The sequence below is a fragment of the Hyaena hyaena genome, unplaced genomic scaffold (genome assembly GCF_003009895.1).
Source record: "Hyaena hyaena isolate Hyena2069 unplaced genomic scaffold, ASM300989v1 scaffold_233, whole genome shotgun sequence".
Lineage (NCBI taxonomy): Eukaryota > Metazoa > Chordata > Mammalia > Carnivora > Hyaenidae > Hyaena > Hyaena hyaena.
Window position 1 is genome coordinate 1,571,653 of NW_024080866.1, and position 12,433 is coordinate 1,584,085.

The following is a 12,433-nucleotide window of genomic DNA, read 5'->3' on the forward strand; positions in this document are numbered from 1 at the left end:
ACAGACTGAAGCCAATGCTCTTAATCTCTGGGCCAATTGGTCCAGTGATACATAGACTATCTCCTCATGCAGAAGGAGGCCCAGATCTTTACACAGCTGGAAGGCCTTTGCTAGGACCCCACAGTCACATTTCAAGCCTCAGAATGCCCCTTACCCAGTGGTATCATGATAAATAAACAACTAAACAATCAGTTCCCTGGTGCTAGTGGTAGGGAATAGCCCTGACTTGCAGTGTTTGCCAATTGCCATGATGTAAACACTCCCCACTATGAGTAATAATTTCAAGCCACCAATGTGAGGCCGCTGAAAAACAGAGCTGCAGAGGGATACATGGTGGCATTATATGCTATTTACCTTGATATTATGTAGTAAATACCATTATATAGTATTCCCACCACAGAGGTAGATGTAAATAACCTCAAGGGCATAGATAATAGTAACATGTAGTAAAATAATTAGCAAATGATTAGTTTTGAGTATTTATTACCTTTGGTTTGATTACAGTGCATTCCCTGGTAGGTTTAAATAGTTTAATTTTTTAATGGTTATTTAATAAACAGCTCATAAAATTTCTGGAAATTTAATACTCAGCTTTTGTGAGCCAAAACACCGGGCTGTCCCAGGAGAAATGGGCCATCCTTGTCTTTCAGAAGGGCAGCTCCCCAGAGTCTCCATTCTGAGGGGATGGGACCCCTTCTTTGGCACCCTTGGTGTGGAGTGGGGGTAGGTGAGAGTGTGTGATTGTTCTAGGGTCTCTGGTGGCCATAAAACCTGAAACGAATGAAAAGCCCTTTCTCCAGTCACCCGCCTAGGTGTAGACACCCACCTCTGGAGGAAAGGAATCCAACCACAGAGGTGAGGGGTCGGGGAGGACTGGATGAGGAGGACCCATGGGCTAGTCTCCAGACTTCGCAGGTGCCTTGCCCTGGATCTTAGGTCCATTGCTCGGTTCTCGAGCCCATTTCCTCATTTAGGGAGTGGGGACCTTATCACCTGTGCTGCTCACTGTCTGAGGCCCTGGGGAGGGTGAAAAGCAGAAAGGGCCAGGGAAGCAGGGAAGCTATAGAAAATTAAGAGGTCAGGCTGCGCAGGCAAGTTCTCCCAGGCTCGTCATTTACAGACTCAGTGACCATGGGCACCTGACTCGGCCTTCTTAAACGGCAGTTTTCTCAGCTCTAATATGGATGTCTGAGGTGTGCATAGAAACAGTACCACCCACCTCAGAATGTTGCCAAAGGTCAAATACGGACCTACAAAATGTGTTCAGTCCCTCGATAAATACTGGCTTTACTGCCACTGCCTATGGCCAGATCCACAAAATAAGCCCTCCTCTAAGGATGAAGAAGCAGGTGTTGTCCGGACAGGTCCCTCTTCAGGACAGGACCTCCAGGAACCCTCCCTTGCAGGCTTTGATGATGCTGTCTGCCCCTGCCTTCTCTCCCCAGCCAGGGGGCATGCTGGCAGCTGGAAAGTAGGTGGAGAACCCAGAGACCAACTTCTCATGGTTCCAACACAGAGGCCGCTTTGTAACATTTTCTAGTGGGATTGGGTTTCTAAACACTTCTTGGTAAGAAGACAGGCAATGAAAGGGTAGACTGGTGGGGAGCAGGCTGAGAGTGAGGAGAAACTTTGGATCAAATAAATCCTCTTCTCCCCTCCAAGACACCCAAAAGCTCTAACTCCTGAGATTTTTACAGTGTTTCCTGGGGGACTCACCCTCCCCGGGGAAGTCAGTATTGATCTTCACCTATCTCAGGTGTGAGGCCATTTCAGCACAGAGGGGCTCTGGCAGGGATGCCTGGCTCGGGGTGGGGCCCTCTGGAGGCTTCTGACGAGGGCGGGGGGAGAAGCCAGGGGGATAAGTAGCTCCTGAGGAAACAGTGTCTGGACAACTTGCCTGCTCATCACCTTTCTCTGATTCTCTCTCACCTTTGAAAAGAAACAAAAGTTCTTCATGTGCCTTGTGAGCACCAAGTCTTCAGTGTTCTTCAGTGTTCAAATCCCGGCTCTACTGCTTCCTAGCTGTGTGGTCTTGGACAAGTCAGTCAACTTCTCTGAATGCTACAACACTGTTAAGAAAGCAGTCCATACCTCGCATGGCTGCTTTGAGGCTAAAATGGACAATAAAATGTAGGTAAGATGTTTACACAAGACCCAATAATGTGCAGTCAGTAAACAGAACAATAAAGACAGATTACTTTATTACCAGTTTACCTCTCCAGATGCATCTCTTGACACTTCCCAGAATGCACTTATCTACAAAGATTAAATTGCTAGCAGCTTTAGACATTTCGGCCTCCCATGCTTTGGTGTGCTTTTCAGCACCTGGCACTTAGTATGCATTCAATAATCTGCAAAACATTTACCTAGAATTCCCTTTACACCGTTCTTTACCTGGTGAGCTCAGTTTAGAGGTCCCTCTTCCAGGTAGGCTACCCTATACCCCCAGGTGGGTGACATTCTCTTCCAAAGCATCCTGTGCACACATGCTTTATGGTACTGACCATGTGCTACTAATACCGTGTACATGCCATTTTTCCCCCTCGGGGCCCTTAGCTCTTCTGAAGAGGAGCCCAGTCTAAGGCGTCTGTGCATTCCCGATGCTTAGCACATGGTAGGTGCTCGATAAATGCTCATCTTGTTAAAGCCGGTCACCTGCTGCCAGGCTGGGAACCCCATCCCCAACATCTCCTAGGACCCAGGGCCCTTACCACTAGGTTCAGGTAGAAGCAGGTTTCCAGGAAGTTTGGCTAACAGCCAGCCAAACCCACTCCCTACTCCTCCTGGGTCAAATCCTCTTTTTCCTCCCTGGATGAAAACAGAGGAAATGGAGAACAGGGAGTTTCTTGAGATTCTTGTTCATCAAAGTTCCTGTTTTGTGCTTCAGAGAATTGGTATTGTCTCCAGCTGAACTTGGTCCCCTGGGCAGTAGAGATAGACAATGCTACACCTCATTAGAGAAATGAGGAACTTAGTGAGCCAGGAACCCGGGGTGTAGAGAGGGCGCCTCCACAGACCCAGGCATCAAGGGTTAATGCACAGCCTCTAGCATGTAGCCTGCGAGGGTGGTACTCCTTTTTTTGCCACTCAGACATTAGTTTAACGAAGGCAGGAATGATGTACTCCCCAGTCCTTTCCCATGGTTTTAGAACAGAACTGTCTCCAGATGCAAACATGGCTCCCCTGGGCTTAGTTGGAGGAGTTCAACAGTTTAAAAGTAACTAGGCAGCAACCATCCCACTGGAATTACTGAGGGGCCAGAATAGTGACCTCTGGCCCAGGGTCAAAGACGGAGGTGGGGGCCTGTCTGGCTTACACTGGACTCTAGACAATAGTGCCGACTGCAGGGTAAACCCAGAGGCTAGGGAAGACAAATGCTGTCAGCATCCTCTGCCGGCCCATTAGTGAGCGTTCCACTCGGGGAGGCAGGAACCCCCCCTAGGAGGGCTCCAAGATGCACATCATATCACTTTGCCCACCTCCAGGCCATGCAAGGAGAAGATCTGCTAGGTGGCAGTGTTCCCCTTCCTGGGCAGAGACAAAGGCTGGTCCTTCCCTAGAGCAGGGACTTCTTTACATCTGACTCCAAGTTCTAGGAGGATAGTCTTAAGGATGAGGTGAAATGACAAGGAATCTTAGGAAAGAATCACTGGCCCAGGATGGCAGGTGCTGGCACACCAGTGGCTCTCCCAGGGCCTAGAAATCAGTTCTCAAGTCTCTGCCTGGTAGGCAAGACCTCAAGCAAGCCCTCACAATTCCTCAAGATTCCTTAAATCTGTACCATTCACTTCATCTCAATCTACCTCCTGTTGTTAACTATTTTACACGGGTGTTTTGTCTTCCTGACTAGAACTTGACTTCTAGAGGGCAGAGGTTTTGTCTTCTAAATTTCTTTTGCATTCTCCTCCACATCCAGCACAGTGATGGGCACAAATTGGGAGACTCAGTAATACATGCTTTGTGTATCAAATTCCAGGGCCTATCGTATCATTTTTTTCCCTAAAGATTTAAAAAGAAACTTTTTAATGGTTTATTTATTTTTGAGAGAGAGAGAGAGACCATGAGTGGGAGTGGGGCTGAGAGAGGAAGACCCAGAATCTGAAGCAGGCTCCAGACTCCGAGCTGTCAGCACAGAGCTCAAATGTGGCTCAAACCCACGAACCACGAGGTCATAATCTGAGCCGAAGTTGGATGTTCAACTGACTGAGCCACCGAGGTGCCCCCAAGATTTTTCTTATTTTTTAAGTAATCTCTACATCCAACATGGGGCTCGAACTCACAAGCCTGAGACCAAGAGTCACACTCTCCACCAGAGGAGCCAGCCAGGCACCCCTCTATCACATCATTAAGAGATCTCACGGAGTGCTTGCTTTCTTTCAAATGGCATTTCAGTTTCTGGGTATCCAACAAAACTGGTTTCTGCTTTTTGGTTGTCTGATTTTAACCTGCTTGTGGGACTTTACCAAATATTCCAAACATCAGAAATATACCTGTGGCAGAGAGAGGGTTTGGGGAAAACTCCTCAGGACAAAGTGTGGCCTCAGCGGAAGTATTACCCAGCCTGCCCTTGGCCCTGTGGTTTCTGCTCGGGCCAGGGGCCTGTCCTCAACTGCTCCACAACTTCTCTCGGTCTCTGTGTAGATGAGGGAAAAATGCAGCTAGGAATCTTGGGAGTTTGACCCCTGAAGTATGAGGAAGGGGAATGATAACAATAATAACAAAAAACAAAGTGTTGCAAGAAAAAAGAACAGTCGCATTTTGGGGATCGATTTTATTTGGGCTTCTCACAGTGGTTAGAGCCACTCTGTCTTCAGAACAATCACAGCACAGGAAATGCGTCACCGAGACTGCCCAGAAAAGTCTGACCAGCTGAATCTTATTGCTTAAAATACACATATTCACAAGAACTGACAAATGGTGATGTGCCTCACACAGGAATGTGTTAGCATTTGCAAATCTTCCGACTGTAGCACCAAACCCTCCACCAGATCAACCCCTTCCTTCTCGTTCACCTGGAAAACCAGATTCAGTCAAGTCTCCCTGCCCACACCCCCACTAGTCCTTCAGCTCCCTATTTCCATCTCTCTCCTGGCAGGGGAGCCCCCCTTGGCAGGGGCCGGGCTGTGAGCGCTGAAATCAAGCCTGGCTCCGTGGCTGCATTCGGATCTTTCTCATGCCCCTAGGGCAGGACGCTGCAGTGACCCCAACAGTTAACACGCAGACCAGTTCCCCACTCCCCGCTGGGGAAGGAAACTTGAGAGGGCCAGAATTCAACCATTTGATCAGTTAACTGAAGAAGGATTCATTTTGGTGCATCCTTCAGTGAGTTTGGGATTGTATTAAAAACAAAACAAAACAAAGCAAAACAAACAAAACAAAACAAAACAGTGGAAGGAAAAGCATCCGAGGGCTGCTGACGCACTCCCGCCCACTCTTGCCACACAGGGGCTTGCTTGCACGACACTGGACCTCGGCAGAGAGAGGTAAGCCCTATGGCACTGTGGTGTCTGCCAAACTCTCCTGGCAATTCCGGGGCAGGGCCGACTCTGGGCCACAGCTAGTCCAAGCTTGTCACTGAAGATCCAATCAAGCTTCCATCTGAAGTTCCTCCTTCACCTTTCTGTGCCGAGTGGTTTTGAACATCCCCGGGGGCTGATCCCTAGGGCCAGGAGGAGCAGAGGGAGGCAGGCAGGTTCAGAGCACATTTCCATTTACAGGGAACAGAACACAGGCCTCCAAGTGTCCACGGAGCAATGTGCAAATTGCAGTGATGGGTAGAGGAAAGCCTCTACTTCGAGCACGGTTATCTCTGGCAGACACATTGGGGGGCTGGGGGGGGCGCCTGCCATCGACAATGCTGCTGGATACACCCGAGTACACAGTCAGACGTTTGTTCAGTAAACAGTAAATGTGTAAAATAAATTACCTTGAGAGGGCCATATCTGCTCTGAACGTGTGGCTGACGCGAGCATAATGGCGGCCATTCAAAGTATATTCACAGGAAAACAGGGCTGGGGGCTCACACACAATGGACACACAGGTGATCCAAAAAGTCATTGTACACAGACTTCACTTTGTTCAACATGGATTTTGGTTTTGTGGACTCCAAACGCAGACACTCGTTCACCTCACAGCCTTGGATTTGTCTATTTTTGTACATATATATATTTTTTAATTTTTCCTTTCTTACTGTAACATCAATGCCTAACGCGAATATCATCGTTCAAGAGAGCGGGGAAGAACCGAACTCTTCATATGAACAGCGCTGGACAGGGAATGTTAGTTTTAGCTGTTTGCTTTCTCCATTCAGGTTATTCCTATCAAAGCTCAACTGGGTATCTGAAGCCAAACTACAGTAATAAGGATCCTGCGGGACTTCTGGACCACTGCCTTCGCCCTCCTACCTGGGCCACTTAGGCTCTTTACATAGGCTACAAAAATAGTTACCCCGCTCAAAAAGGGGGCTGGGGAAGGGCTGGGAAAGGGTATGAAAACCACAGATAACCAAGGCATATTTTTTTCCAAGTGGTCAGTTTAAAAACAAAAAACAACAACAAAAAACACACACAAAAAAACAGAAGAACTTATTCAGAATCAAGAGAAAATACTGTGTAAAAGCCAGGCTATGGGGCCACTGTTTCTGAGGACCCACAGCCTCCTCATTTGTTCATAGAGAACATCGAGACATGAAGGCCTGCAGACTGTGTGTTTGGGTGAGGGGTGGGGGGACCCTGATCACCTACAGGCACAGAGCAAAGGACAGAGATGCAGAAAGTTGCACTTAAGTCCACTGCCACGGCTTAGGGCCTCCTGCGCTCCCACAGAAGTTCGAGATAGCCCCCACTCAAGCCTGCACATGAAACATCTCCTTCTGGCTCAAAAAGTGGCCAGGTTCTTTAAAGGTCAACTTGGGATAGAGCCACAGACTTCCCTTTTCCAGAACAGGCTTCTTGCCTGCCCCCATTGATAAAGTTGTTTTCAGCTCTATTGGTGTTTAAAGAAAAACCGAAAAGGTGATATGATGTTCCACACTGAACCAGTCTGTGGCCAGCCAAAACCTGCTGGGCAGGGCCCCTCAAAGATGCACAGTGGTACATCTACCTCACCCCCACCAACCTACCACAAAACTGTCTATGAGCTCTCCTCCTCCCCCAGGATGAGCCCAGTTCTGGCTCTGCAGACACTGGCAGTGAGGGGTCACAATCTCTGGACCTCTACGGCCTTCCTTCTTCACCCAGGGCTGAGACACAGCAAAGTTCTCTTAAACGAACACCAGAGCATAAAGCCACTCCATCACCAAGAGTCACCTCAGCGCACAGTCTCAGCCCCTCCTTGGGACTTCTGAAACACACATCTCTCTGACCCAAGCAGGCAGAGAGATAGGACTTGAAAAGAGAGAAGGGGGAACAGGGTGGGGTATGAGGAATGAGTCACAGAACGAACCAACCTCTCAGCCCTCCACAACACTGCTCCTGGGGGCGGAGAGGCATCCACACCTCCCCTGTGGCGGGAGATGTAGGAAAATGCAGGAGCGGGGGGGCGGGGGGGGCGAAGAACGGAAGTGGCTGTACCACTCTTCTGGAAAGTCACTTAATGCTTCTGTCATGGCGCTCCCCTACCCTGGTTGCTATGCCAAGTTGTCAGGCCGCAGGCAGGGCCTGCTCTAGCTGGGGGAGCTGCTGCTCTGCGAGTTTGGGGAGTCCTGCTCGTTGATGGTGTTCAGCAGCAGGCACGCGGGTGGCCGTGGCAGGTGGGGGTGCCCAGGCTCGCGGGCCTGCTCCTCGGAGGGCTGGCAGAGCCCTTCCTCCTCGTCGCCGGGGGGCCGCACGTGGCAGCTGTCACAGAAGTCCAGGGGCCCATCCAGAGCGTCGTCAATGAACGTGTTGAACTCCTTGAGGTCGTCGTCATGGTGCCCCCGGTTGCACACACACACCTCGATGCCCGAGTCCCCAGTGAAGCGGCGATGTCGGCCAGGAGTCTTGTCTTTGCTATCGGGGAGGGCGCTGCCTGGTTCGGAGCTGTAATCTCTCAGCAGCTCCTCCTTACAGTCGGAATCTTTGTCCAGGAAGGCCCCGGGGCCCAGCTCCCCCAGGGCGGCCACAGAGCCGCTGGGCTCCATTCCAGCGGCTTTGGTGGCTGCTGTGCTGGCTGGCACGTCGGAGGGCTCAGGGTCTGCGATGCTCGGGGGTCTCGTGCTGCTTCTGCTGGGCCCCGACAGGGGGCTGCTCTGTGCTCCCTGGGGGCCCCTGGTGGGATCGGCACCTGGGGGGCTGCCGCCCGCGGGGCCACAAGGCGCAGGCAGCTGCTGCTGCTGCTGCTGCTGCTGCTGCTGCTGCTGTTGCTGCTGCTGCTGTAGCTGGAAGGCACTGTATGGTGGGGGAGGAGTCGGAGGTCGGTTCACCACTTCCTCATAAGGAGGTAGTAAATAGTTTGGCAAAAACCCTAAAATGGAGAGGCAGGGAGGAGAAATTACTGCACTGGCATATGCTGTAGGACGGACCACAAAGCTTGCACTACACATATGCCCCTTCCCACCCCCAGCACACCTGCCAAGTGACAGCTACAGCTCCTGCTTGTGGGTGGGGCAGGGGGGATGGGGCAACTGTGCGAGGAGGAGGGACAGACTGGGAGTGACCTAATCTAGCTTCTTGAAACCTGAGAGCCTCTAAAGCTGCTTCATAGGCAAGACTTCTGCCTGTCCGGAGTTAAGGCAGAGAGGTAGGCAAAGTGGATGGCCAGGAACGGATCTGTTTCCACACGCCCCCAAGTCTCATGTTTCTTGCTCAGACTGAGTCCTCCATCTATGTCCCATAAGGCCTCAGGGTCAGGGACCCTAATTTAAGACTTCCTGACAATGTTTTTCTCCCCTCCCCACCCCTGCCACCCTTCCAGATGCATACCATGTAAAGGGCCCCTTTTTTCTGGGATATTAGAAACCTGTGTTGTCCCTCACTCTAGTGTGGCTCGAGGTGGTCTAAAAAGACAAACCAGGGGCGCCTGGGTGGCTTAGTCGGTTAAGCGTCCGACTTTCGCTTGGGTCATGATCTCGCGGTTCGTGGGTTCGAGCCCCGCGTCGGGCTCTGTGCTGACTGCCAGCTCAGAGCCTGGAGCCTGTTTCAGTCTGTGACTCCCTCTCTCTCTGACCCTCCCCTGCTCACGCTGTCTCTCTCTCTCTCCTAGAAATAAATAAAACATTAAAAAAAATAAATAAAAAAAAATAAAAATAAAAAGACAAACCAAACCTCATCCTGACTCAGATCAGGAGCAGGTAGGTTACCAGCAAAGGGTGAGGGGCCTGCCAACAAAGGCTCATTATCTTTCAAATGTGCTGAATGTCTCAAGGTACACTGGTCTAGTTATAACAGTAGCTGCTAGCATTTTTTGAGCACTCACTATATGCCAGGCACTTTGCTAAGCACTTAATGCTTCCGGATGTGGAATTCCAAACCTGTGACCACTTTTTTTTTTTTTTAATGTTTATTTTTGAGAGAGACAGTGTAAGCAAGGGAAGGGCAGAGACAGAGAGGGAGACACAGAATCGAAAGCAGGCTCCAGGCTCTGAGCTATCAGCACAGAGCCCAACATAGGGCTCAAACTCACAAGCTGTGAGATTACGACCTGAGCCAAAGTCAGACGTTTAACTGACTGAGCCACCTAGGCACCCCAGTAGAACACACTGTAGAATGGTTCCGGACAAGCTGGGCCTCCACAAACCCTTTGACAGGTCATGTGTAAAGAAACCCCAGGGAAGTCACGTGAGTATCCTTCAGTGAATCACCAAGTTTCTTGGTTCTCAGGAAGTCCCAATGTCACCCCCCTCTCCACATCTGCCTCTTTCATGTCAGGCTTTGCTCAGGCCTATCACAGGGCAGTAAGCAAAATGGGAGGATTTCAGGCCACAGAAAGCTAAATCTTGATTTTCTCACATCATACATCCTCTGACTAGCTGTCTAAAAAAAATAGTTAAAGGATCAGAAACCTGGTCAGAACCTAGCCCATGTGGGTTTGGACTGGCCTGGTGGCTAAAGGTACTATATCCCCAGCCCCTGCTCCTCTGTGCTAATGGGGAGTGCCCCTCATTCTTGCACCTGCAGACTGCACTATGCTGGGGAAGGGGCCCACAGGGACCCAGTTTGTGTGTCCTCCTAAAGGTGGGGTTTGGTGGCTTTGGTGTACGTACTGAAATAAAATGGCAGCGCTGAGTAATTGTGGGCTTCTCGGTAGGCGATCAGGTTGATTTCATGCTGCCGCTGCTGAGCCTGAAGGCGATGCTTGGCTCGGCGGTGGTGGCACACACAGCAGCAGCTCAAGATGATGATGATGGTCCACACCAGCCAGAACCCTGGGGCCGGGGAGGCAAGACAGAGAGGCACGCATGCACGGTGAACACCAGCCAGAGGGGCAGCTCTCCGAGCAAGGGGGGCCCCAGACAGTGCCCACCTGATCGAGGCTGGCACTGTCAGGCCTCACCTAGTGAACTCATATTTGGAACCTGTATTCGATTTTCACACGTGTTTGTGCCAGTGTGAGAGATGGGATGGGAGAGGGCAGGAGGCACGTCTCTAGCACCACTGAGCCAAAGTTTTAGGTTTGGTGGGCATTCAATATGCTCACCTTTTAGGACAGCGTACTTCTCCTCTCTTACGGGGTCTCGGAGACAAATGCTTTGGGCTTTCTTGTTATTCGCCTCCTACCCCACCTCCAAGCCCTGCTCAGTACCTGGCGGCCAGTTCACAGCGCACTTCCAGCTGCTACAGGAGACTGCTCACCAAAAGCAAAGAGCCCCTCAAAATCCCAGTGGATTAGCAAGTGCAAGGGCCCTCAGAGGGGCTGCCTGATAAAATAATTCTTAGGATTCTTTTGATATCACCAAAAAGATCCCGGGCTTTTTCTCTACCACATACACTGGTGTAATACTAAAGAGTCACTGAAGTTATACTTGGAAAAATTCTAATTGCCTCAGGTCCATCTCTTCCCTAGAGAGTGTAAATGACTTCCTCTGCTCTTGATATAATCCGGTACAATTCCATCTCCTACAGCTGCAAATAACAGCCCCACCTCCCTTTGGCCTGTAATTACATTAGACTTAGGGTCATTAGCAGCCTCCTCTTCTCCAGGCAGATTATTTCTTCTCGTTTCCCACTGTGCCCTCTTGGGTCAGACTCAGAGAATCTTTGCAAACCCCAAAATAAGACCCGTCCCCAATCTTCAAATGTATGCAGAAAATCCTTGAGCAATTTTGTTTAAAACACACACACACACACACACACACACACACACACACACACACACGGAGGAGAAGAGACTGGAAGGAAAGACAAAAATAGTGACTTATTTTTAAGTAGCAGGATTAGAAGAAATTTCAATTTTTTCCTTCAAATTATAAAACTGGAAAAAAGTTTATTAAACTTAAAAATATCTGTGAACAATTTTATATTTTTGGTGTCTTTTATTTAATAGGGGAGGGTGACTGGCTGGTTCAGTCAGTGGAGCATAGACCTCTTCTGCGTTATAAGCCTCAAGTTCAGAGGAGAAATTACTTAAAATAATAATAATAAATTTCTAGATAGGTTTTTAAGTTCCTCTGGGAATGCATTCACAAAATGAAATGACTTCAAATCATTAAAAAATATTCATAGAATACTACTTTTGACATATAAAGATGTTTCTAAAATTAAATGAAAAAAGCAGGGAGGCTGGGTGGTTCAGTCGGTTGTGCGCCTGACTCAATTTCAGCTCAGGTCATGATCTCACAGTTTGTGGGTTTCAGCCCTGCAGCAGGCTCCATGCTGGCAGTGCCCCAAAAAACCCCATTACCAACCAGAGAACATACACATAAGGTGAAGTCAGAAGTCTCCCTAGGGGTCTGGGGCGTCTGGGAGGCTCAGTCAGTTAAGCATCCGACTTCGGCTCAGGTCATGATCTCGTGGTTTGTGGGATCGAGCCCTGTGTCAAGCTTTATGTTGATGGCTCAGAGCATGGAGCCTGTTTCAGATTCTGTGTCTCCTTCTGTCTCTGCCCTTCCCCCGCTTGGCTCTGTGTGTCTCTCTCTCAAATAAACAAGCATTACCAACAAAAAAAATAAATAAATAAAAAGTTTCCCTTGGGGTGACTTCCCAGATTCACTACTGACATTTGCTTAATTTCACTTATATTTTTCTCTCCTGCTGCGGGCTGACTGAGGACTGGATAAACACCATTACAGGAGCCCTCGGAAGTGGTGCTGAGGCCAGAGAAGAGCTGTGGAAGAGAAGTGGTTCCCTGATGCTGTCCTGTAACATCCTCAGCCTCCTGTGATCTGGATCTGGGACCCTCTTCGGGGTTGGGGGTTAAAGGCACAAATAAGTACAGTGTGTTCTGTTGAAGAGCTCGGTTCTAAATGCGTTTTAGACTCCAGTCTGAGTTGCTGGGCTAACCACTCTTCCATATTACC

At 49.6% G+C, this 12,433-nt stretch overlaps 1 protein-coding gene across 5 annotated transcripts in view; it reads right to left on the bottom strand.

Annotated features, from left to right (window-relative positions):
- Nucleotides 1–4,751: 4,751 nt before the first annotated feature.
- The window catches only part of WBP1L (WW domain binding protein 1 like), a 61,458-nt gene continuing 53,776 nt past the window's right edge, over nt 4,752–12,433 (bottom strand). For all 5 annotated transcript variants that reach the window (XM_039243967.1, XM_039243970.1, XM_039243971.1 and 2 more), the window contains exons 3-4: nt 10,181–10,342; nt 4,752–8,442 (exon numbers count right to left, since the gene is read on the bottom strand). In XM_039243967.1, coding sequence (XP_039099898.1) covers nt 7,664–8,442; nt 10,181–10,342 — 941 coding nt within the window. In that variant the 3' untranslated portion in view covers nt 4,752–7,663. The remainder of the gene's footprint in view (nt 8,443–10,180; nt 10,343–12,433) is intronic.